Below are 27,113 nucleotides of genomic sequence, written 5' to 3' on the forward strand. Positions count from 1 at the left end.
TTTTATTCACAAAATCACCTTTAATGTACAAGGGGATAAATAACAGCAATAATTCTCTTAATAAATAGTAGCTGCACTCTGGCACCCCCCGTTATGTACGGGTTTCACTTATCTTCAACGATTGAGTGGTTTCAAATAATGCAGAATAGAACGGGTGTCCAAGGCTCGCCATGATAAGGCCAAGAGTCAGGCTTCATTCAGACGGTCATATTCCAAATATAACAGCCGGCCCCCGGCTCAGATAGCGCTATACTCCCTATGGCAGGGATGGTCAACCTGTGGCTCTCCAGCTGTTGCAAAACTACAACTCCCAGCATGCCCAGACAGCCTACAGTAGGGCATGGTGGGAATTGTAGTTTTACAACAGCTGGAGAGCCGCAGGTTGGCCGTCCCTGCCCTATGGGCTGTCTGAATGAAGCTGTACAGGGTCAGCATCTCTCAACATCCATTGCACGTCCTTATGCCTTTCCCTCCCAGCAATGATGATCCAAACATTAGTGGACGTCAGGCTCTAGTGGTCTGAAAAGCTACGTTTCATGTGCAATAACCTTCTCTAGCCTATGCAAACCCATAGGGTGAAAATGGATAAATATAGTTCAACACCTTAGAGGGAAGAGACGCAGTGAGGTACTGAATATTGCTATAGCGTTTTACCAATTAGAGATGCCAGAGACAGTACATTCTATATACATAAGGTGCGGGAGGCCTGCGGAATAGTACTAAACCTGCTTCCAATGATGTTCTCCATGGCAGTGCCTGCAATTGAGAGGACTGAGTCTTATTTATCAACCCCCACCCCCCCCAAAAATCAGTACTAGATCACCACGTATAATGCGGCAGTAAGGCACCACATGAGATCTACATACGAGGAATAGTCTCTTGTAGAGAGGTAAGGTCTCTGCAGGAATGGTGGGCGTCTATTCGTCTGGAACGTCTCAAAAGTTCTTTAAAAAGGTTCATTCCACGGTCTCCCACCGGGCACAGTGGGTGCCATTGCTGTCTCCCAGCACCATACAAGTGTCTCTTTCCCTGTACAAAGTAGTGCCATGTGTGGGGTCTCTTCCTCACTGCTGCCACGTGCCCTCTGCCGGCTCTTGTGCCTGTTTCCGGAGATTTAGCCGCATACAGCGGGGGCAGCTTGTTGAATTATCATAATAGCAGTCCCTGGTATAGAAAATATATTTAGGAAACAAAAAGGATTATTTTTCATAGGTCACCTCTACATACAATGTAGATTTAGAGCATACACTGCAGGTATGACCACTGGGAGCCTCACCTATCAGGAGAACGGGGGTCCCTAGCCCCCTGTTTGAATGGAGGAGCGGTCAGGCAGGTGCACTACCGCTCCATTCACGGTCTACGGGACTGCTGGAGTTAGCCGAGCGCCGTACTCTGCTGTCCCACAGACACATGCTTGACCACCACTCCGTTTAAATGGGGGATAAGAACCCCTGTTCTTAGGATTGGTGAGGGTCTTAGTGGTCAGACCCCCAACGATCATGCACTTATCACCTATCCCTTGGACAGGTGATATATGTTGTTTGTCGGGTAAGCCCTCGAAACCAACAGAAAACGGGATAAAAGGAACAGAGGCTAAATGAACCCAATCAGAGTCTATGGGGGAATTGATGGAATCATGTCTCTATATATAATAAGGCTGCATTCACACAGCTGTGTGAAACGCGGTCCGTGCGTCAGGTGCAATTCCCAGACCGACTGCGGCTTATCTGACCACGTTCATCATAGAAGGTCTGGTCGCACGCTCCGCATTTCACAGACCAAACACAGCCATGTGAAAGCATCCTAATGCAGAAAAGCGCACACAGCCATTCACATGTAGTATGGAGAATCTCACCTGTGAAACACAGCGGCACAATCCTGGCACACAGATGTGTGGCTGTCAAATGGAAATAAAATGTCTCCTTCCTTGCACAGTTCACACACAAAGCCTTTAGCCTGGCAGCGCTGCAAATGTAAAGATTGCATCAGAAACTGGCCCGCTCGTGTCGTGGGCTCCTCAAGAACATCCCCAGGATCCAAACTCTTGTAGTTGCTTTGACTCATTCTCGTCTTGACTACTGTAATCCACTACTAATCGATCTCCCCCTTCAGTCTGTCCTAAATGCAGCAGCCAGGCTCATCTGTCTGTCCACCCGCTACACCGATGCCTCTTGCCTGTGCCAGTTACTTCAATGGCTGCCCATATACCACAGAATACAGATCAAATGTGCCACCCACAAAGCTCTGCCCGATGCTGTATCTCAGCCCTCATTCCTGTCTACTGCCCTACTCACGCTCTCCGTTCTGCCAATGATCTAAGACTTAAGCTGGGCCTTCAAGGGGCGATGCAGCAGCAGCAGCCAATTGTCGGGAAGGAAGCACCTGTTCGCAGGAACGGTCGTTCCCGATAATCTGGGCTCGATCCTCTCACTCTTGTCTCCAAGACTTTTCTCAAGCGGCTCCTGCCCTCCGGAATGCACTGCCCTGGACAATCAGATTAATTCCCAACTTCCATAGCTTTAAATGTCCCTTAAAAACACATATTTTTAGGCAGGCTCATCACCTTCCTTATACTGACTCTTCCCCGTTCCCCCACCCCCCGCCTCTCATTCTTCAGAACCAAATGCCGAAGTTGGTTATTCACGAAGTTGCGTGAGACTTTAAAACTTGAAACCGCACTCGGCTCCGGTCTGACTAGTACCGCGGAACCGAAGCCAAGTTCGGTTTCACGTTTTAAAATGGTTTTCCACTCTAAAAATCAACTACCGAAGTTATTCAATGAAGTCACACGCAACTTTGTGAATAACTTACTTTGGCTCATCGATGCCCATACATTCTAGACGAATCTCCGTGCAGTATTATTCCGAAGTTGTGAATGAAGCGACTTCGGATGTAGCATCTGAAGCGCGTGTCGCTCAACACTAATTAAAAGAAATAAACACTTGAAATAGGCCACTCTGTGTGTAATGAATCTATATAATGTACGAGTTTCAAGTTTTGAACTGAATTACTGAAATAAATGAACTTTGCGATGATATTGTAATTTATTGAGATGTAGAGGTGTCCAAGCATCTCCATTCACTTCTAGGAGAGATCCAGAGTGAACAGAGACAGCCATCTCACTATTCATTCTCCGAATAGATATGGGGTCCAGGAGCGCTGGGAGACCCCCTACTCTAAATAGGTGCGAGTGGATATGCCATAATTGTCAGCGTTGGGAACAGCCCTTTAAGGATATGTAAAGCTGTCTAATCATTGTCTGTGTGACATATGAATGTAAAGTAAAGAGACTGCAGAATGGAAAAGGAGCAGCCATAATACTCAACTCTCCCAAAACATCAACTTGCTGTAGACCCACCACCAACATTTAAGGATTCCACCTTTAATACCCTACATTTTATTTAAAAAATCAAAATGACAGATTTCACCTTTAAAAGCCCACTTCCCTGCCCTACGAACCTCACAGTCCAGTTTAATGTGCTTGGCAAACATGGTGTGTACGTCAGTGAGGGAGGCCCCCAGCCGTCCACTGCTGACATCTAGGAGATCCTGCAGGGAGTACATGTCATCGTTCTCCACAAAGTGCTGACGATCCTGGAGCTGTAGAGAGAAGACTTTGTCAAACAGAAAAAGAGAAGAAAAAAAAAATCACAACCCACCATACGTTATTTGCTGGGCAAATGAAATCCTTACCTGCAGCAGCAATCGGGCCTCCATTGCTTCTTTGCATGTGATAAAGTATGGCTTCATGAGGAGGATATCCTGACGTAACTTCTATGGAGGTAGCAAGATGGCAAAAGACCATTCACCTGAGACTTTCTGTAAATGGCACTGAAGCAATACACTCAGTATGTAGGATACAACCAGCTCTTACCCGAATCTCTACCAGCTCTTCCACATAGTTAAACAGCAAAGGGTTAATTTCCCGCAGCTTCAGCACCGGACGGCCCAGCATCAGGGCAAGATACCGCATACTGCAGCGAGACACCTGGAGGTGGAAACTGCACTTTAGGTCTAAATTCGCTGATAGTCGGGTTTATAAGCCAGGATCCTCCTGGCGAAGTTTCTTAAGATGCTCATACATGACGTGGCGGCCAGCCGACTCCATCATAAACATGCACGCTCGGCTTAGGGTGCATGTGGGGAATAATCAAGTGCCGGGCACCTGTGGCAGCGGCTTATCTCCTGCAGGAACAGATGAATGGGCATGCTGAAGTCTAGCAAGTCTGATCTGTCTTATGGCTGCTGATAGGGATCGGTGAGATCAGCCAAATTCTGGAGGGAGGGGGGGGGGGGGGGGGGGGTCACGTGCGCCACTGCAGCAAATGAATGGCCTCAGTGGTGACTTGACCCTAGGGAGCTGCAATGGAGTGGCGGGGAGGGGGCGAGCATGCTTTTTTGTCTGGGGTTGACAGTTAAAAAAAAAGTCCATGTAGCCTTTAAAGTGCACCTCCACGTTTATCCATCCTCGGACATAAAAGCGGTGGTGCACTTGTAATTGCAATCCATGCCTACCTTGCGTGGTTCGAAGTCCCAGTTATGAATAACCCGGGCTGGTATGACAGCAAGATCATTCCAGTGGCAATTGCTGCAGTAGTATTGCCCAGTGTAATCACACTGCCGGGCCTCGCTGGGGACAGCTCCTGCAAAAGGCCCATCAGTCAAAAAAAAAAACATGGAAAACCAGAATATTGATATTTAAAGAGGACCGGTCATTATTTTAGTACAAATTAAGAAAATATTACCACCCTACTGTACTAAAAGGTGCTGCACCACTAAGTAACAACTTAGGTTAAAGGGGTTCTCCACGTAGGATATCAATATGGGATCGGTGGAGTTTGACTCGCGACACCCCCACTGGTCAGACGGTTTGCAGGAACTCAGACGCCGGAACTTCACAATTCCATCCATGGTCATGCCTGGTTACTGCAGCGCTGCTCCTATGTAGTTCCGGTGGTGGAGCGACTGCAAACAGATGATTGGATGGGAGTCAGGCCCATGCCGATCTGACACTGAATACTTACATCCTGGAGAACCCCTTTAAAATTATTTTATTCCAGAGTTCCGCATTGCTTTTTACTATATACAGACGCAGGGTCACACTTCCAGGATTTAGACTCAGCTCCAGAAGATATGTGGTGCCAGAAGTCCCTGGCAGCCACTGATCTCTCTCTGATCATTGCGGAGATTGCATAGTATTTGGTAATTTTACATGACATCTTATAGGAAGACTCTGGACAAAACATATACACTGTTTTATGCCTAGTGCATGGCGGGGGTAGGGTGACGAAACGGTATTCAGCCTTGTGCTACACGGCGACTTTGGCGTAAGGGCGCAGTGCACCACCGCATACATAGCAATTATTGCAAATAAGTTAAGTGGACAGAAACGTGTTGCTGCTGAATTTCTTGCAAAGGTTGTGCCGCAGTCGTGGCAAACTGCAGGTCGCAACGCTATCCTATTCACTTTCATCAGTCGCGATGGAGCATGCAACGCTACAATGCAATCGTTGACCAATCGAAATGTGTCGGGGGGCAAAGTCGCCATGTAGGCCCAGCCTTAAAGAAAAGAATCATGTTATTCTTATGGAACAGCTCTGACCAAAGGAAATTCATTCTATCATCAGCCATAACAGGCGCAGGGATTGTTCCAAATTCTTCTCCGTCATTACTGATTACATGCGACAGTTGTACTGTTCAATCATTGTGTGAGGACATACTGGGGAATATTAGCTACAGCATTCGTATCATTTGTAGCGTCCGGCCGTCCCAATGGGAAAAAAAGTAGTAGTTGGGAAACTGCTACTACTATAACTACTATCAGGTGGTAAGTGATGGAAGCATAGAAAGCCACGGACTACTGCGTATATTTTCCTCCTATACTTACGCAATGAGATGGGTGCCCTGCACTCGGCACAGCGATAATCCTGACTGTCCAGTCCAGCCTCTGGGCAAATGGTTAACTCGTACTCGGACTGATGACTGACCTTCGACCTCACGCAGGGTTTAGTAATAAGGTTCAGACATTTGCTGTGACAACGATAGTAACAACCTGAAAAAAAAAAAAAAAGTGTGAACGGTGGTCAGGACACGTATACTAGAAGATATGACTTAGGCCAGTTCCCCATGTACTAATGTACTGCAGGCTCTTCACAGCGACCACGAGCCACCCCAGAAAATCCTCAACTAGCATGGTATTCCAGTAATGTTATCTGCTTCCCACTCTATTATGTGGTTACTGTTCTCTCTATTAGCTGGGAAGTAAACATGGAAATTGGGTTCTTACCAGGAAGCAGGTCTTATTCTTGTGTGAATAGCATTGTCTGGAGGGAAGCGTACCTTCCCAGCAATCACCTGCTAGCTATTACATGCTGCGATCTCCTCCACAGTATGGGGGGGATGCGATTGTTATGCCGTCGCTCTCCCCCATGCTGTCTAGTTATTTTCCGATCATCATTAGACAGCACGATCTGCCACCGGCAAATCATGATCTTTCAGCACGATGAAAGATCATGATTGCCCGATGAACAAGCTTTGCTCATTCATTGGTAAACGGCGGCAGATGATCGCTAACGAGCGTTAGTACGAACGCTGACAGAAAATCTGACAGTGTAATACAGGGTTTAGTGTAGGGAGCTATTTGATATTGTGCCTGTAGCACATGGCTGGACAAAACATGGCCACTAGAGAAAAAGGGAACTGGTCCTTTGTGTATTCAGCAGCTGGATGCTTCTACCCAATTACAAAAGCATAGAGCTGGATACAGTCAATGGATGCAACTACTAGGTTAGTGACCGAAAGACCTGCCGTGCCTACAGAGGAAGCAGGAAAGGTTCTGCCGTGCCTACACAGAGGAAGCAGGAAAGGTTCTGCCGTGCCTACACAGAGGAAGCAGGAAAGGTTCTGCCGTGCCTACACAGAGGAAGCAGGAAAGGTCTGCCGTGCCTACACAGAGGAAGCAGGAAAGGTCTGCCGTGCCTACACAGAGGAAGCAGGAAAGGTTCTGCCGTGCCTACACAGAGGAAGCAGGAAAGGTCTGCCGTGCCTACACAGAGGAAGCAGGAAAGGTTCTGCCGTGCCTACACAGAGGAAGCAGGAAAGGTTCTGCTGTGCCTACACAGAGGAAGCAGGAAAGGTTCTGCCGTGCCTACACAGAGGAAGCAGGAAAGGTCTGCCGTGCCTACACAGAGGAAGCAGGAAATGTTCTGCCGTGCCTACACAGAGGAAGCAGGAAAGGTCTGCCGTGCCTACACAGAGGAAGCAGGAAAGGTTCTGCCGTGCCTACACAGAGGAAGCAGGAAAGGTCTGCCGTGCCTACACAGAGGAAGCAGGAAAGGTTCTGCCGTGCCTACACAGAGGAAGCAGGAAAGGTTCTGCCGTGCCTACACAGAGGAAGCAGGAAAGGTTCTGCCGTGCCTACAGAGAGGAAGCAGGAAAGGTTCTGCCGTGCCTACACAGAGGAAGCAGGAAAGGTTCTGCCGTGCCTACACAGAGGAAGCAGGAAAGGTCTGCTGTGCCTACACAGAGGAAGCAGGAAAGGTCTGCTGTGCCTACAGAGAGGAAGCAGGAAAAATTCTGCCGTGCCTACACAGAGGAAGCAGGAAAGGTCTGCAGTGCCTACAGAGGAAGCAGGAAAGGTTCTGCCGTGCCTACACAGAGGAAGCAGGAAAGGTTCTGCCGTGCCTACACAGAGGAAGCAGGAAAGGTTCTGCCGTGCCTACACAGAGGAAGCAGGAAAGGTTCTGCTGTGCCTACAGAGGAAGCAGGAAAGGTCTGCCGTGCCTACGCAGAGGAAGCAGGAAAGGTTCTGCCGTGCCTACAGAGGAAGTAGGTGTCACAAATCAGTAGAAGTGTACCCACTGTGCTACAGACTGGTTGTACCCTGGAGGAACGTGACTAAGCAGCTACCTGGTCTTCGCTAGAGCCTCTGGTGGTGAGGATAGACTTGGGCCGTTAGGGTAGCTGCCAGGTACCACTCCAGGGCAGTCCCAGAGTCAAAAGCAGCTGGTCCAGGCGGACCAGGAGGTACCTGCGACGGTACAGACAGTATAGACGTAGTTAGACAGGCAGGGCCGTTACCAGCAGCAACCAGACAGGACCGGTGGACGAGGCAGAGACATAGTCGAGACAAGCAATGGGTCAGGGCAGGCGGCACAGGAACGAAGTCAGACAATCCGGGTCGGCAACAGGAGGAGCGATGCAAGCAAGCAGGGATCAGACGAAGAGCGTAGTCTAGGAACAAGGCACGTAGTCAGGAACACAAGCGGTAGAACAGAGGAAGCAGGAAAGGTCTGCTGTGCCTACACAGAGGAAGCAGGAAAGGTCTGCTGTGCCTACACAGAGGAAGCAGGAAAGGTCTGCTGTGCCTACACAGAGGAAGCAGGAAAGGTCTGCTGTGCCTACACAGAGGAAGCAGGAAAGGTCTGCTGTGCCAACACAGAGGAAGCAGGAAAGGTCTGCTGTGCCTACACAGAGGAAGCAGGAAAGGTCTGCTGTGCCTACACAGAGGAAGCAGGAAAGGTCTGCTGTGCCTACACAGAGGAAGCAGGAAAGGTCTGCTGTGCCTACAGAGGAAGCAGGAAAGGTCTCCTGTGCCTACAGAGGAAGCAGGAAAGGTCTGCTGTGCCTACAGAGGAAGTAGTAAAGGTCTGCTGTGCCTACACAGAGGAAGCAGGAAAGGTCTGCTGTGCCTACACAGAGGAAGCAGGAAAGGTCTGCTGTGCCTACAGAGGAAGCAGGAAAGGTCTGCTGTGCCTACAGAGGAAGTAGGAAAGGTCTCCTGTGCCTACACAGAGGAAGCAGGAAAGGTCTCCTGTGCCTACACAGAGGAAGCAGGAAAGGTATCCTGTGCCTACACAGAGGAAGCAGGAAAGGTCTCCTGTGCCTACACAGAGGAAGCAGGAAAGGTCTGCTGTGCCTACACAGAGGAAGTAGGAAAGGTCTGCTGTGGCTACACAGAGGAAGCAGGAAAGGTCTGCTGTGCCTACACAGAGGAAGTAGGAAAGGTCTGCCGTGCCTACACAGAGGAAGCAGGAAAGGTTCTGCTGTGCCTACACAGAGGAAGCAGGAAAGGTTCTGCCGTGCCTACACAGAGGAAGCAGGAAAGGTTCTGCTGTGCCTACACAGAGGAAGCAGGAAAGGTTCTGCCGTGCCTACACAGAGGAAGCAGGAAAGGTCTGCCGTGCCTACACAGAGGAAGCAGGAAAGGTCTGCTGTGCCTACAGAGGAAGTTGGGGTTTTGTGACGATAACTGGGGAAAAGGGAGAAAGCGAGTCACAATTTTAATTATTTTGGGAGCAGCACTGCCAATAAAAGGGGTGACTGACTACAGGTGGGGGAAGGCAGGCAAAACTTCAACTGACCTGTAAAGGCTTTCAGTGCAGACCTGGCGGTACAGTACGTGGATGCTGGTTGTTAACTTTTGCATCTAGTAAGATTTGACCAGTCCTGCTTTTACCAAGATTTCTCTAGATAGCAGACATGACCTGGCATCAGGAATAACAGGCACGCATCCATTTTGTACATTTTGGATGAAACTTCTAGCCTTGTTGCTAAACCTAGACCGTTTTTGCTCTAACTGATAAAGAACCTTCTCAGGAACACTGGCCGTCCGCCCATAAACCAAGGTGAATAAGTGCACTGAGCTGTAACGCACACGGCCGTGTTCCTGCCAGACTTATGTATAATGCAATCTAATGGAATGTGGAAAGTCATTATTTAAAAAAATGTGCAAATACGACCCTGAACTATTTTTGGAGCCATGATTTTAAGGGCTCATGCACACGACCGTTGGCGTTTTTGAGGTCAGAAAATCGCGGATCCACAAAACACAGATACCAGCTGTGTGTGTTTGAGGAACAGAACGTCCTGCCATCTATAGAACAGTAACACGGACAAGAATAGGACAATTTCCATTTTTTTTGCCGGATGCCACGGAACAGACACGGTGTGCTATCCGCATCTTTTGCTGCCCCATTAAAGTGAATTGGTTCACATCCGACAGCTACAAATGCGGATCAGATGCAGAAAAAACCCACAGTCGTGCGCATAAGCCCTAAATTAAAGTGGTTGTCCAAGAATTGATGACATTAAAGGGGTTTTCCGAGGGGTCACCAGTATCTAATTGGTGGGGGTCCAACACCCGGGACCCTCGCCGATCACCAGGTCGAGAATGCAGCAGTGTTCACAGTAGCGCTGCAGCCTTCTCTCAGCTTTTCCTAGGCAATTCTCTCAGCTTTTCATCGGTCACTTGGCCTAGGCTCAGCTCAGCCCCATAGAAGGGAATGGGGCAGAGCGCGATACCAAACACAGCCACTATACAATGTACGGCGCTGTGCTTGGCAAGAGAGCCGGTACCTTCTCAAACTGCTGATCGGCGGGGTCCCAGGTGTCGGACCCCCACGATCAGATACTGATGACCTATCCAGAGGGGTGGCCGTGCGGGTATCTGGAGGGACGCGAGTGCCGGGTAAATATCGTCTATAGGAGGGGCCCAGGCATTGTGATTGGATAACCCCTTTAAGCATATCTGAAAACCAGGAGTCTCATAACATTGGTCTGAATGGATGCAAAACCACACTATATGACCGTGGCCTGAGGGATCGGCAACCTCCGGCTCTCCAGCTGTTCTGAAACTACAACTCCTTTGTCTTCTATGGGACTCACCAGAACAGCCGAGTAAGGCCTCTTGCACACGAACGTAAGGGCTCCGTGCCCGTGCTGAGGGCCGCATACGGCGGTTCCGCAATACACGGGTCACCAGCCGTGCGCATTCCGCATCACGGATGCAGACCCATTCACTTGAATGGGTCCGCAAATCCAGAGATGCGGTGCGGAACGGCAAGGGAAGCACGGAACGGGACCCCACGGAAGCACTACGGAGTGCTTCTGTGGTGTTCCGTTACGCAAAAAGATAGAACAAGTTCTATCTATTGGCGGAAAGGACGGATCGCGGACCCCATTCAAGTGAATGGGTCTGCGATCCACATGCGGCTGCCCCGTGGTCGGTGCCTCTGCATTGCGGACTGCAATTTGCGGCCCGCAGCACTGGCACGGAGCCCTTACGTTCGTGTGCAAGAGGCCCAAGTGTGCATGCTGGGAGTTGTAGTTTCACAGCAACTGTAGTGCCGAAGGTTGCTGATGCCTGATGTAATGCCTCTTACCTGTGCACGTATACCATGTCTGGATCAAGCCCCAGATAAACGTGCTGCACTTGTCACACACTTGCTTTACGCTTTTACTCTTCTCTTTGTAGAATCGATGTTCTAATATAATCCGCATATTAGGCTCATCCTCGTGTGGGTCCTGGATAATGGGAGAAAGATGATGATGATGATGATGATGATGAGCACCGAGTACTGGAGCAGACAAATCAACCCGAAGGCCTTTCACATGAGCAATACGGATTGAGGGTAAAACTGATGGTTTTGCAAGTTCAATCAGTTTTTTCTGCGATTGCATTCTTTCTGTCCAGTAGGTATCCGGATTGCATGTGTTTTTGACATCTCCCAGCAACTATCAGTAAAAAACGCTTTCCGTTTTTCACAAGCCCCATTCACTTCTATAGAACCAGAGCTGCGTGAAAAACGCACAATACAGAACATGCTGCGATTTTTTTCTGAACGCGAATATGATGTGTGAAAAACTAAGCTCATGTGCACGGACCCACTGAAAAGAATGGGTCAGGATTCAGTCCGAATGCTATGCATTAGCTACACGCATCGCATCCAGACGGAAAAGTCGCTTGTGTGAAAGAGCCACACATTTATCATGTACAGAAAGTTAAAGGGGTTCTCCGGGCTTTTAATATTGATGACCTAAGCTGCATGAAGAGAAGGTGCGCGCAGTGCGCACGCGCCGTCTCCCTTCTCTCTTGCTGCTTGCTCCTGCCATGTCTATGACGAGCAAGAAGAGAGAAGGGAGACGATGCACTGTGCACGCCTTTCCTTCATACAGCTGATTGGCGGGGATGCCGGGTGTCGGACCCCCTTCCCCCGCTGATCTGATATTGATGACCTACCCTGAGGATAGGTCATCAATATTAAAAGCCTGGAGAACTCCTTTAATGCAAGGCGATTACTAATGTACTGTGATTCTCCATGTTGCCTCCTTTGCTGGCTGGATTCATTTTTCCATCACATTATACACGGCTCAAATCCAGGGGTTACGACCACCCTGTAATTCTGCAGCAGTGGTCGCTCTTGCACACTATAGGAAATGGCACAGGCCTCTCTGGTGGCCGGGACCATGGGTGCGCGCATAGGAACGCCTTGTAGCGGTGGCCGTAACCCCTGTAAACGAGCAGTGTATGATGCCATGGAAAAATGAATCCGGCCAGCACAGGAGGCAATATGGACAATCACAATATATTAGTATTAACCTTCTCTACATAATAAATGCTATTTGCTGAAGTGACAATCCCCTTTAAAATATTGATGGCCTGTGCGTCCAAATCACCAAATACAACAACATCTACTCCCTTCCTGCTTGAATAATTAAAGATGTGCGAGTATACGTGAGGGCGTTGACGTAGACGCTGCATTGAATCCTCGGTGATAACCAGACAGCACTTGACAGAACAAGGGCAGATGTCAGTAGTGCAGCCTCAGGCACAGTTTGGGAGAGCAGACACGTAAAAACCAAAGCCTACCTTCAGCTCCTGCAGCTTGAGTCGGAGATGAATGAGTCTCACCACTGCGTCCTTCTGCTTGTCCGACTGCTCGGGCAGCTCGAGGATCACCTGCTTGCACTCCTCAATCGCCTGTCTTAACTGCTGGATGTCGGACGCCAGAAAGAGGCCCTTGAGTCGGAAACAAGCAGACAGATATTACGACACCCGCTCTGTGCCTGCTGGTTACACATGGCGTGGTATGAGATCACACCCGCTCTGTGCGTGCTGGTTACACATGGCGTGGTATGAGATCACACCCGCTCTGTGCCTGCTGGTTACACATGGCGTGGTATGAGATCACACCCGCTCTGTGCCTGCTGGTTACACATGGCGTGGTATGAGATCACACCCGCTCTGTGCGTGCTGGTTACACATGGCGTGGTATGAGATCACACCCGCTCTGTGCCTGCTGGTTACACATGGCGTGGTATGAGATCACACCAGCTCTGTGCCTGCTGGTTACACATGGCGTGGTATGAGATCACACCCGCTCTGTGCCTGCTGGTTACACATGGCGTGGTATGAGATCACACCAGCTCTGTGCCTTCTGGTTACACATGGCGTGGTATGAGATCACACCCGCTCTGTGCGTGCTGGTTACACATGGCGTGGTATGAGATCACACCCGCCTGCTGGTTACACATGGCGTGGTATGAGATCACACCAGCTCTGTGCCTTCTGGTTACACATGGCGTGGTATGAGATCACACCCGCTCTGTGCGTGCTGGTTACACATGGCGTGTTGGTTACACATGGCGTGGTATGAGATCACACCCGCTCTGTGCCTGCTGGTTACACATGGCGTGGTATGAGATCACACCAGCTCTGTGCCTGCTGGTTACACATGGCGTGGTATGAGATCACACCCGCTCTGTGCCTGCTGGTTACACATGGCGTGGTATGAGATCACACCCGCTCTGTGCCTGCTGGTTACACATGGCGTGGTATGCGATCACACCCGCTCTGTGCGTGCTGGTTACACATGGCGTGGTATGAGATCACACCCGCTCTGTGCCTGCTGGTTACACATGGCGTGGTATGAGATCACACCCGCTCTGTGCCTGCTGGTTACACATGGCGTGGTATGAGATCACACCAGCTCTGTGCCTGCTGGTTACACATGGCGTGGTATGAGATCACACCCGCTCTGTGCGTGCTGGTTACACATGGCGTGGTATGAGATCACACCCGCTCTGTGCCTGCTGGTTACACATGGCGTGGTATGAGATCACACCAGCTCTGTGCCTGCTGGTTACACATGGCGTGGTATGAGATCACACCCGCTCTGTGCCTGCTGGTTACACATGGCGTGGTATGAGATCACACCCGCTCTGTGCCTGCTGGTTACACATGGCGTGGTATGAGATCACACCAGCTCTGTGCCTGCTGGTTACACATGGCGTGGTATGAGATCACACCCGCTCTGTGCCTGCTGGTTACACATGGCGTGGTATGAGATCACACCCGCTCTGTGCCTGCTGGTTACACATGGCGTGGTATGAGATCACACCAGCTCTGTGCCTTCTGGTTACACATGGCGTGGTATGAGATCACACCCGCTCTGTGCGTGCTGGTTACACATGGCGTGGTATGAGATCACACCCGCCTGCTGGTTACACATGGCGTGGTATGAGATCACACCAGCTCTGTGCCTTCTGGTTACACATGGCGTGGTATGAGATCACACCCGCTCTGTGCGTGCTGGTTACACATGGCGTGTTGGTTACACATGGCGTGGTATGAGATCACACCCGCTCTGTGCCTGCTGGTTACACATGGCGTGGTATGAGATCACACCAGCTCTGTGCCTGCTGGTTACACATGGCGTGGTATGAGATCACACCAGCTCTGTGCGTGCTGGTTACACATGGCGTGGTATGAGATCACACCCGCTCTGTGCCTGCTGGTTACACATGGCGTGGTATGAGATCACACCCGCTCTGTGCCTGCTGGTTACACATGGCGTGGTAGGAGATCACACCAGCTCTGTGCCTGCTGGTTACACATGGCGTGGTATGAGATCACACCCGCTCTGTGCCTGCTGGTTACACATGGCGTGGTATGAGATCACACCAGCTCTGTGCCTGCTGGTTACACATGGCGTGGTATGAGATCACACCAGCTCTGTGCCTGCTGGTTACACATGGCGTGGTATGAGATCACACCCGCTCTGTGCCTGCTGGTTACACATGGCGTGGTATGAGATCACACCCGCTCTGTGCCTGCTGGTTACACATGGCGTGGTATGAGATCACACCAGCTCTGTGCCTTCTGGTTACACATGGCGTGGTATGAGATCACACCCGCTCTGTGCGTGCTGGTTACACATGGCCTGCTGGTTACACATGGCGTGGTATGAGATCACACCCGCTCTGTGCCTGCTGGTTACACATGGCGTGGTATGAGATCACACCCGCTCTGTGCCTGCTGGTTACACATGGCGTGGTATGAGATCACACCAGCTCTGTGCCTGCTGGTTACACATGGCGTGGTATGAGATCACACCAGCTCTGTGCCTGCTGGTTACACATGGCGTGGTATGAGATCACACCCGCTCTGTGCCTGCTGGTTACACATGGCGTGGTATGAGATCACACCCGCTCTGTGCCTGCTGGTTACACATGGCGTGGTATGAGATCACACCAGCTCTGTGCCTTCTGGTTACACATGGCGTGGTATGAGATCACACCCGCTCTGTGCCTGCTGGTTACACATGGCGTGGTATGAGATCACACCCGCTCTGTGCCTGCTGGTTACACATGGCGTGGTATGAGATCACACCCGCTCTGTGCCTGCTGGTTACACATGGCGTGGTATGAGATCACACCCGCTCTGTGCCTGCTGGTTACACATGGCGTGGTATGAGATCACACCAGCTCTGTGCGTGCTGGTTACACATGGCGTGGTATGAGATCACACCCGCTCTGTGCGTGCTGGTTACACATGGCGTGGTATGAGATCACACCAGCTCTGTGCCTGCTGGTTACACATGGCGTGGTATGAGATCACACCCGCTCTGTGCCTGCTGGTTACACATGGCGTGGTATGAGATCACACCCGCTCTGTGCGTGCTGGTTACACATGGCGTGGTATGAGATCACGCCAGCTCTGTGCCTGCTGGTTACACATGGCGTGGTATGAGATCACACCCGCTCTGTGCCTGCTGGTTACACATGGCGTGGTATGAGATCACACCCGCTCTGTGCCTGCTGGTTACACATGGCGTGGTATGCGATCACACCCGCTCTGTGCGTGCTGGTTACACATGGCGTGGTATGAGATCACACCCGCTCTGTGCCTGCTGGTTACACATGGCGTGGTATGAGATCACACCCGCTCTGTGCGTGCTGGTTACACATGGCGTGGTATGAGATCACACCCGCTCTGTGCCTGCTGGTTACACATGGCGTGGTATGAGATCACACCAGCTCTGTGCCTGCTGGTTACACATGGCGTGGTATGAGATCACACCCGCTCTGTGCGTGCTGGTTACACATGGCGTGGTATGAGATCACACCAGCTCTCAGTGCTGGATCCGTTTAAAGCGGACGACCCAGGGGCCTATACCTCCGATTGTTTACGTCTGGTAAGGTTCTGGTTAAAGGGGTTATTTGGGGATGAAGTTGAGGGGGCGTGGCTTGTGAGTGCATGGAGTAAGACGCACGGTTCACTGCTCCTGCTAAGATCCTGCTCATTTACACTGGAAGCGCACTCAAACTGCCTGAAATTACTTTACCTGGGGAGAGGAAGGTGTCCGGTGATTGCGGTGACAAAATCGGGAGCCTGAAAATGCCGAGGAAATCGTCCAAACTGGCGAAACAAGACCGCATGGAGAAAGACCAAGATGGCGCCGGAAGTGGAGAGGGGTCGGCGCTGCAGGAGACGGTGAGCCAGAGTGCGGCTGCTAAACTCAGTAAATATGCCAGACTGGACGGTGGAGTGGGCGATTCGGCCAGCGATAAAGGGACTGATATACCTACCTCCTCTGATCAGGAGGACGGATCCATGGACGGCGATGACCCGGTTTTCTCCGGTCAGCCGGTGCCCAATTCTGCGGTCCCTGAAATAGTTCCAGCAGACCTGCGGGCTGATTCTACAAGGGAGCCCACACTGAAAGATATAATGGTGGCAGTGGCAAGCTGCAACAGTACTCTCAAAGTGCTCGCAGTACAAGTTGGCAGCCTGAGATCAGATGTGTCCATAATCAGGCACGACCTGCACAAGATTTCTGAGCGCACTTCAGATTTGGAGAAGAGGGTGTCCTCACTGGAAGATGTTATTCAACCTCTGCAAATGGCGGCAAAAATGAATGGGAAAGATATAGCTGCCTTATACGCCAAAGCGGATGATTTAGAGAACAGATCGCGGGGAAATAATCCGAGAATTGTTGGAATGCCAGAAAAAACAGAAGGGGCCAATGCTACAGAGTTTGTGGAGAAATGGCTGCACCAGTTATTCCATGAGAAGGGCCTATCTTCCCTGTACGCGGTTGAGCGGGCGCACAGAGTCCCTTCGCGGCCGCTCCCGCCAGGCAGGCCTCCTCGCCCCATACTGGCGAAGATTTTACACTTTAAAGATTGGGACACTATCCTACGCCAGTCAAGGGACAATGATGAGATGGTCATGAACGGGGTCAGAGTGTCCATTTATCCGGATTATTCCAATGAGGTGCAGCGGAGGAGGAGCAGATTTATAGATATAAAGAAAAGGCTCAGAGCGCTACAAGTTCCATACGCCATGTTGTTTCCGGCCAGATTGCGAGTGGCGGCATTGGGATCCACCAGATTCTTTGAGGACCCGGAAGAAGCAACACAGTGGCTGGACGTCCACGAGCGGCATACTGAGAAGTGGGGCCCTGGACACTTGAAGGAAACAGTTTGCAGTTTGTGCTCACTTTATATGCATAGGACTGCACCCTAATGTCACTTTAATGTTACTCCTGTTATAAAGTGTATTGAGTGTTGCTACCACACGGTAGATCCTGATGCAGGAGTAGGAAGTTGGGATGAGAAATGTATTTCCCAGTTGTGGAGAGGATTCTCTACCTGAGGGAGAGTGGTGGAATCAGGAGTGAGTTTTGTTCAGCATTGGGCATGGAGCTTACAGATTGCCCTGCGTTAGAGTTGGATGTTGGGGAGGGGGGGTTGGGGTTACTGTTCAAAGTAGCCTGATTACTGGGGAGGGGGAGGGACTGGGGGGGAGGGGGACGGGTCAGAGATGGGTGAGGGGCGTGAATTATGAGAGAGTGACATTAGTATGGGGTGTGAGATTCAAACATGCCGTAATCTTTCATCATGACACAGGTGATTAAAGTGTTGAGCTGGAATGTGAGGGGAATGGCTGATGCACGAAAACGACAATGTATATTTCAATACTTGGGTCGGTTTCAGCCGGCTATCTGCTGCCTGCAGGAAACGCATTTGTCCAATGATAACGTGCAGTGGCTGAACAAGAACTGGGTAGGACACGTGGTAGATGCAATCCATTCCTCTCACTCCAGGGGCGTAAGTATGATTGTGCATAAAAGTATAAGGTATGAACATCTGAAGCAATGTGTGGACGCTGAGGGCAGGTATGTGTGTGTGGTGTGCAAGATTGATGGGATCCAGGTGGTGTTGGTGTCAGTGTATGTGCCTCCACCTTTTGCTTCCCCTTTAATACGGGATATTATGACCTTTGTGGCGGACTTCCCTGGACTGCCGTGGCTGCTAGTGGGGGACTTCAATTGTACGTTGGATGACTCCATAGATAGGTGTCGGGTAGAAGGTGCCAGTGGATCACCGGGGAGTGTGGCTCTTAAGAATATTATGAGGGAAACAGGATTACTTGATGCTTGGAGGCTGCGCAACCCGGATAAGCGGGTGTTTTCATGTAGATCTGCTACGCATCATTCACTATCACGCATAGATCTGGCTTTGGTTAATGATGTTATGCTGCCATTGATAAGAGATGTTATCTATCACCCTCGGTCGTTGTCTGACCATTCCCTGGTGCAGGTTGATTTGTGCCTGGGCGTGCTTAGGCAGGGACCGAGGTTGTGGAAATGTAACCCGCATTGGCTGAATGTACTGGGGGATCTGTCTGAGATTACTAGGGAGATCAGGGAGTACTTTTCTATTAATGGAGGGACGGCTTCAATACACGGAGTCTGGGATGCCATGAAAGCGTTTCTGAGAGGGGTATTGATCAAAGAAATAAGTAAGCATAAATCTAAATCCAGAGAGGCGGATGTTAAAGCTCATGTACAAGTGACTGAGGCTGAAAGGGAGTTTGGTAGAACCCCCACCATGGCTAATAGTGAGGCGCTGGAGGTGGCTCAGGAACAGCTGAGGTGTCACCTACTACAGGCTGCGGATAGGAAACGTAGTTTCTACCGCCAAAGATCTTTTGAGGAGGGAGAGAAAGTTGGGCATTTGCTCTCAGTGGTTTCTCAGGCACAGAGGGGTTCGTCTTGTATACAAGAGCTGATGGATGGTAACGGAAATAGTAGCCAGGATACAAAAGGGATATTAGATATTCTAAAAGGGTTTTATGTCTCTCTCTATGCTTCCAAGGCGTCTAGCTCGGAGGAGGCCTTGTCCGCCTTTCTGGCTGAGGCTCAGCTATCAGAGGAGGATAGAGAGAGACTGGAAGAGCCGATCACGCTGGAGGAGTTGGAGGCAGCTCTTGGGGGGATGGCGAATGGTAAGGCGCCGGGGGCAGATGGAATACCAGTGGAGGTGTATAAAAAATTGCAAGGGATACTTCTCCCTGAATTACTAAAGGTTCTTGAATATTCTCTGGAGACGGGTTCGCTACCACATTCTATGCAGGAGGCTATCATTGTAGTTATTCCTAAGCCTGGGAAAGATCCCAAAGTTCCTGATTCCTATAGACCAATTTCGCTATTAACAGCAGATGTGAAGCTCCTGGCGAAGGTGTTGGCGAACAGGCTGTCCAGGGTAATACTAACTATAGTGCACCCGGATCAAACGGGCTTTATGCCTGGGAAATCGACTGCTATAAATATCCGTAGAGTATATGCCAGTCTGAATATTCCAGCAGATAATGGAGGAGATAGGGCCTTACTTGCGTTAGACGCCGCCAAGGCGTTCGACAGTGTTGAATGGAACTACCTATGGGAAACCTTGAGAGTCATGGGCTTTGGTGCTCGATTTATTCAGTGGGTGAAAGTGTTGTATTCAAGCCCAAAGGCACGGATCAGAGCTAATGGGGGGCTGTCAGATAGCTTCTCTTTGGCAAGAGGCACCAGACAGGGGTGCCCATTGTCACCCTTGTTGTTTGCGTTAGCAATTGAACCACTTGCAGCCCTTATCCGCCTGTCACCTCATATTGTGGGGTTTAGATATGGTGAGACGCAAAATAAAGTGGCAATGTATGCTGATGACACTATGTTATTTCTGGGTGACACTGGGGGCTCTCTGGATGCGGCCATGGCTTTAATAGATAGATTTGGTGGCTTCTCTGGGCTTCGGATAAATTGGCAGAAGTCTGCCTTGATGCCGGTAGACGGACAGGCACTCTCTGGTGCGCAGGCAGATAGTTTGATTCCCTGGGTGGGCAAGTTTAAATATCTGGGGCTATATATAACACCTAGACTGCTAGATTTTGAAGAGCTTAATTTAACTCCTTTGCTAAATATCTTTAGGTTGAAGGCAAGGACATGGAGTAGACTCTTTTTGTCGGTGGTGGGCAGAGTGAATCTCCTAAAAATGGTAATGATGCCTCAGTTATTATATATATTGAATAACGCCCCTGTATGGATCCCAGTGGAGAGATTTAGGAAAATACATTCGATATTTAGAGACCTTATCTGGAAATATGGTCAAGCTAGGATTAAGCTGGAGACGCTGCAGTATCCCAAGTCTGAAGGTGGCTTGGCTGTCCCTAACGCCTGGATATATTTCTTAGCCTCTCAGTGTCAACATTTCAAGGGTTGGATGGAATTTCAGCTACCAGATGTGACGGGGAAGATACTGCAACACTGGTTGGGTAGTAGGGATCTTATGGGTATTCTGGAGGGTGCAGGGATGCATGGGGGGAGAGAGAAAGTAACGCTTATAGAGCTTATGAAAAAAGTGTGGGCAAAGGTGAAATTGATCAGGGGAGTTGGTGGGGTAGGAGAGCTTTCCCCAATATGGAACAATAACTTGATGCCAGAGTTCATTTCTCTATCAGGAGTCCGAAATTGGGAATCCCATGGAGTAATGAGGATAGGTCAATTGATCGAGACTAAGGTATTTAAATCATTTCAAGGCCTACAGCAGGAATTCAAAATTCCTAAAGTGTGGTTTTATCAATACTTGCAACTGAGACACGCCTATGATGTCACGATAAGGAAGGGATGCACTATTGCAAAAACGGATGTGGTCCATAAACTGGTTCTCCCAGCTGGAGGAAAGAGAGGTTTGATATCACAGGTGTATACTCTGCTTCTAGACAAATTCTTGATAGAATTCCCTCTTACAAGGATGAGAAAATGGGAAAAGGATTTGGGAGACATCCCTAAGGAACAGTGGGAAGATATATTGGAGGCAATTCCGAGAGTGTCTGTAAGTGAACAGGGCAAGTTGTCACAACTATTTGTCATCCACAGAGTCTACAAAACTCCAGTGTTTTTACGGAAAATTGGGGTTAGAACTGATGACAATTGTCCAAAATGTATGGCGGAAGGTGCAGACCTGTTTCATATGCTTTGGGCTTGTCCAGTGCTAAGTAGTTTTTGGGATGAGGTGTTGACTTTGATTAATCGTAACCTGGAGTTGAGGGTGCAGAAGGACCCAAAGATCTGTGTGCTGGGATATGTGAAGGAGATTGGTGGGGGAGAGGCGGTCAAGGTGGCAGTTGGGAGACTACTGTATGTGGCCAGGAAGCTGATCGCTTTTAGGTGGATCCAGGGGAGTCCGCCAACGGTGGAGGAATTTGTGAGAAAGGTGCATGATATGTTGACTTTAGAGAAGGGAGTGTTTGTTAGGAGAGGATGTCCTCAGAAGTTTGAAAAGTTGTGGAATGAATGGTTGTCTCACACTCATGTCGTAATATAAAAAGGTCTTGAAAATTCATGCTCTGATTTGGGGAGGGGGGGGGGATGGTAGTTGGGAGAGGGGGGGTGGGGATTGTTGGGTTTTAACAGTCAAATAACTCTGTAACTGTTTTGTCTTTTTATTGGTATATTCATTATGTACATTGACAGTGGAAGATGTATCAAATATTTGGACATATGATAATGTTGTATACAATTCTGTGTATATGTGATGTGGAGGGGAGAAAATCTCAGAAAAACTGTAGACGCAAATTGTCTTGTGATATGCCAATTTTATTTGAATAATAAAAACGATTTGATTGAAAAAAAAAAGGGATTATTTGGATCTTCAAGGCGTTCCTGTACTTTGGGAAAACTTTTGATATGTCAGGCTGACAAATAAAATCGGTAGGAGCCCCGCCGATCGCTGGAAGGAGGAAAGAGAGCCCCCTCTCACTGCAGGAGATGGAATCGAGGTGCCTCCATAGACTTTGTATTGAGGTAGTCACCTGCAGCGCGCGTGCTATGTGAGGGGTTCTGTCTCCTCCTTCCAGCAATCGTGGGGGTCTCAGCACTCAGACCCCCACAGATCAAAACTTTTGATATGTCGCTAGTACAGGGGCAGTTTAAAATCGATGTGCTATTTATCAATATTAGATTGATGAGGCATCTGACCCCTGTATCCCGCCAATCAGCTGAAGGGGGTGCATTGCTCCGGCAAGCGCTGCTTTCCCTTACCGTTCACCAGGCGCGGGTCCATAACGTCTGGGACTGCATTCACTTGAATGGAACAAAGCTGTTGTTTAAACTATGGAGCTGCAATGACAGCGGAATATCAGGGGGGCCGACGGTCTGACCCCCAGCGATTTAAAGGTCATCTGTCATCACATACCGCAGCTGTCCATCCGCACATGTAAGACAAGTCCCACGTCCCTTCTGGCATCTTCATGCGTTCCGTCAATTGTAAGAGAAAAAAAACTTTTCTTAATATGTAAATGAGGTGCAACGAGAGCATTGCCGTTGCACCCAGAGGGCCCCCCCCCCCGTGATGTACACAGAATCGTGTTTTGCACATGGAGATGGGCAGAATGCCATCCTGTGAGACTTCTGGAACTGCCTGGCAAGTACATCACAGAGGTGGGGGCGTGGCACAGAAGACTGGGGGAGGAGCCTCTGGGTGCAACCACACTGCCCTCGTTGCACCTAGTGGGTTTTTTTCCTACGCATTAAGGGAACATATGAAGATGCCAGAGAGGACACGGGCGTGGATGGACAGCGTTGTATGTCAGCTTTCATACTGATGCCCTATCTCCATCCTCCTGGGGGCTGTCCTCTACACCCCCTCTAGTGTAGTATGAGAACTCACCACCGGCCGGGAGAAGTGGTCTTCTGACACACCCAAATCCATCACTCGCTCAGGGAATTCTGGCACACGCAGGGGGGATCCTGGCGGAGAGTCTGAGGGAACAAAAAGGTGTAAGAGAACCTGTGGCAAACACCAGCCAGGTGGAGGCCAAAAGGACATCTTCTGGCCTCCATGGGGTGAACAGGGGCCTAGAGATGGATCCGACGTATACGCTGCCATGTGCATGCTGATACAACAATAGGGGGCGTCTCCAGGACCTATGTCCGAGGATAGGCACCTCCTCATTCATGGAATACGAACCCTTGGAAGACTCCTGTTCACCGTCCTCCCGGGGGCGCTCCTCCTCCGCTCTTGGTTTATTGAATGGGTTGAGATGACCCTGACGGAACCTGGCCAGCTTGTCATTGTATTCCATATCCAGCCACGCTGCAAGAGAGGAACGGATATATGACCGTAATACACACATATATATATGCACTAGGGTTGCACCGGGTATTGAACTTTCGATACCCAATTGATACTTTTGTACCCGGATCGTTACGACACCGGGATTTGCTATTTTCCGATATTAGGCTGCACTACTGCCCTCAGTGTGCACCATGTTCTCCTGAGCCGACTCAGTGGAGGAGGAGGGAGTCCCTCCCAGCTGTGACGCGGCCCCACTGCCACCAATGCCTATAATTAACCCCTAAATGCAAATGTAGCGGCGGGTGCCACCGTATCACACAGCCGGCACCCGGCCTCAATGACAAGGATCCCACCGAACCGCATCAATTAAACTCCTCATTTGTATTTAGGGGGTTCAAAAATATCTCTTAGGGCTCATGCACACGACCGTATGCATTTTGCAGTCCGCAAAAAATACGGATGACATCCGTGTGCATTCCGAATTTTGCGGAACGGAACAGCCGGCCCATAATAGAACGGTCCTATCCTTGTCCGTAATGCAGATAATAATAGGACATGTTCTATTTTTTTGCGGAACAGAAATACGGACATGGAATGCACAGGGAGCAACTTCCGTTTTTTTTTGCGGACCCATTGAAATGAATGGTTCCCCATACCGTCCGCAAAAAAAACAAAAAACGGAACGGACACGGAAAGAAAATAAGTTCGTGTGCACGAGGCCTTATGTGGTGAACGTCGTAGGAGAAAAAAAAACAAAAAAACACGCGATTTGTCATTTTTTAGTCGCCTTGTCCCTTCAAAAAATAGGATCGGACTGTTCTCTTATGGGCCGGACGTTCCATAAAAGGCAGAATGCGCGCGGCTTTTTCCGCGTGGTATTGAATGGTATGGAGTACATCTCACAGACGACAGATGTGCGGCGTGCCTCTCTGTGAAATATCATACGATATCGGCAGATAGCATCGTCGGGGGCACGGGTCCAACATGGCGGTTCAGCAGACTAGGGCATTTCTAATGAAGTGTTAGTGAAATTTACATGCAATAAAAATATCATTTAAAAAAAAAATGTTTTAACTTTCCATTGTCCTGTCTGGTAGCGCCCCCTGCTGTCTATCCTTCTGGTCCACCGTCTCCTGCATTCAGCGGTGGACGCACGTGGGCAGCAGCTCCTCGGGAAGCAGCCGACGCCGCTCTTTCCTTCATCCATAGAAGTCTATAGATATATCTCTCTGTAGGCAGCCAACAAAGACGCTGGGGGGCACGGCGCGCCCCATGTATCTCCGCGGCTCTATGTGAGGGCGAAATAAGCGCTGACCGCAAGGCTTCCCGGGATTGTCTCATGTGCGCTGTCGCCCACCCACAGCAAGGGAAGAAAGTCCCCGGACAGGTGAGTAACAGGAGTCTTAAAAAGGGGCTAGCCCACAGATTTAAAGGGGCCGTCAGTCCTCAGGATAGACCATCACTAGCTGATGGCCAGGGGCCCGACTCCGCCGATCAGATGGTCTGTGTAGCTCCGTCCACACCGGAGCAGCGGGGGCCCGACTAGTTTAAGGTGGTTGTCAGACGCCCCCACTTTTTTCTCTCTTATGTCCAGCAATAATGGATTCTGCTGACAACTGCGCGTGCCTAACCCTTCCCCCGCAGACGGTACACGATTGAGATTTGGGCTCAGAGGCCAAGTCTAAGGGCTCATTCACACAAACGTATTTTCTTTCCATGGCCGTTACGTTTTTTTTTTTGCGGATCACAAAATACATACGGTCGTGTGCATGAGCCCTAAGATAAAGGCATTCACAAGACATGTACATTATAGGAAGAAGCACACTGCCTGCTTTCCTCACTCATCCCTTTAAGGTCTGCTTCCTGTCACTGAATAGAAACAGGAGCTGAACACCTGTCCAGAGGTAATACTACTCCCAGCGGATACATTCTACCTACACTGATACACTGTAACAAACCGCGGTGGCATAGTTATGGACCGTGTTATTTGGGACCGTGCCGCCACAATGGTCCAGAACGTCCAATAATCCAGAACACTGGGGGCCCCAGAGCTGCTGGATCATATGACACAGCTACACCGGGGCACACACGGGGGGCTACGGCTGGCACACACACGGGGGGCTACGGCTGGCACACACACGGGGGGCTACGGCTGGCACACACACGGGGGGCTATGGCTGGCACACACAGGGCTATGACTGGCACACACACAGGGGGCTATGGCTGGCACACACACAGGGGGCTATGGCTGGCACACACGGGGGGCTATGGCTGGCACACACAGGGCTATGACTGGCGCACACACACAGGGGGCTATGGCTCACACACACACGGGGGGCTATGGCTCACACACACACGGGGGGCTATGGCTGGCACACACAGGGCTATGACTGGCGCACACACACAGGGGGCTATGGCTCACACACACACGGGGGGCTATGGCTCACACACACACGGGGGGCTATGGCTCACACACACACGGGGGGCTATGGCTCACACACACACGGGGGGTTATGGCTGGCACACACACAGGGCTATGGCTGGCACACACACAGGGGGCTATGGCTGGCACACACACAGGGCTATGGCTGGCACACACAGGGGGCTATGGCTGGCACACACAGGGGGCTATGGCTGGCACACACAGGGGGCTATGGCTGGCACACACAGGGGGCTATGGCTGGCACACACAGGGCTATGGCTGGCACACACACATGCCCGGTGCCCCCTTGTCACTGTTGTAAACACTTCAGCTGTCACACCGTCCTCATGGCTCACCTCGGCATGTCCGGCCCGTCACTCTGAGGCCTCCCCGTCCAGGAGCGGCCTTCCTCCGGTCCCCTGCCGGCCCGGTGACCACTGACCCCCGTCCTGGTCTCTCCGGTTTGTCAGACGGGGCGGGGCCACCGATATCACCGGGGCTCCAGTCATCAGACGATGATAGCTCCTCCTATGTGGCCGCCATGCTGCCCTCTGGCGTCGGGATGCGGGTACTGCAGGCCGCTCCCTGCGCTCTCCTTTCTTCGGGCATCCTGCCCACGGCTGACGGGTGAGCGGCCAACATCCATTTTCATTTTATTTTTTCCGGACAATTTAACAAAAAAAATATTGCGGACAGTCAGACAAATTGGAAAACTATAATGAACTATAAAGATAATAAATAATAAATGTAGTCTATAGATCAGACACTAAGGGCTCGTTCACACGACCGCTGGTGTCCCGTTCCCGTATTGGGGACCGCATTTGCAGATCCGCAATACACGGACACCGTTCCGTTGTCATTCTGCGTCACGGATGCGTACCCATTCATTTCATTGGGTCCGCAAATCCGGAGATGCAGAACGGAAGCACGGAACGGAGCACTACGGAGCGCATTCTGGGGTTCCGTTCCGTGCCTCCGCACCGCAAAAAGATAGAACATGAATGGGTCTGCGATCCCCATGCGCCTGCCCCACAGAAGGTGCCCGTGCATTGCAGACCCCAATTTGCGGTTCACATTACGGGCACGGGACACCAACGGTGGTGTGAACGAGCCCTAATACTGAACACGTCGCCAGCACTTACTGTCAAGTATAAAATGCTGAGACACGTCGAATTTTTTTCACGGACACTGCAAAAAAAAAAGTCCCCTATTTGTACAGACTGTC

The 27,113-nt window shown here is 50.4% G+C and overlaps 1 protein-coding gene across 1 annotated transcript; it reads right to left on the reverse strand.

Moving 5' to 3' along the window:
- Positions 1-26,403, reverse strand: DEF8 (differentially expressed in FDCP 8 homolog). Its single transcript, XM_040409339.1, has 12 exons — positions 26,245-26,403; positions 23,359-23,484; positions 23,059-23,150; positions 12,650-12,799; positions 11,163-11,304; positions 5,888-6,052; positions 4,516-4,643; positions 3,875-3,988; positions 3,694-3,774; positions 3,460-3,600; positions 1,856-1,965; positions 1-1,164 (listed from the first exon to the last, which is right to left on the reverse strand). The coding sequence occupies exons 2-12, from the start codon at positions 23,471-23,473 to the stop codon at positions 1,065-1,067; spliced, it is 1,338 nt and encodes a 445-aa protein (XP_040265273.1). The 5' UTR covers positions 23,474-23,484; positions 26,245-26,403; the 3' UTR covers positions 1-1,064.
- Positions 26,404-27,113: the final 710 nt, after the last annotated feature.

The sequence above is a fragment of the Bufo bufo genome, chromosome 10 (assembly GCF_905171765.1).
Source record: "Bufo bufo chromosome 10, aBufBuf1.1, whole genome shotgun sequence".
Classification (NCBI taxonomy): domain Eukaryota; kingdom Metazoa; phylum Chordata; class Amphibia; order Anura; family Bufonidae; genus Bufo; species Bufo bufo.

Excerpts from the sequence above, each read along its gene's own strand:
- DEF8 (XM_040409339.1), bottom strand. The coding sequence starts at position 23,473 with ATGGAATACAATGACAAGCTGGCCAGGTTCCGTCAGGGTCATCTCAAC. Across the intron at positions 6,053-11,162 it reads GACATGGTATACGTGCACAG|GTTGTTACTATCGTTGTCAC; the intron begins GTAAGAGGCATT and ends TTTTTTTTTCAG. Across the intron at positions 4,644-5,887 it reads CAGGGCACCCATCTCATTGC|GAGCTGTCCCCAGCGAGGCC; the intron begins GTAAGTATAGGA and ends GGCCTTTTGCAG.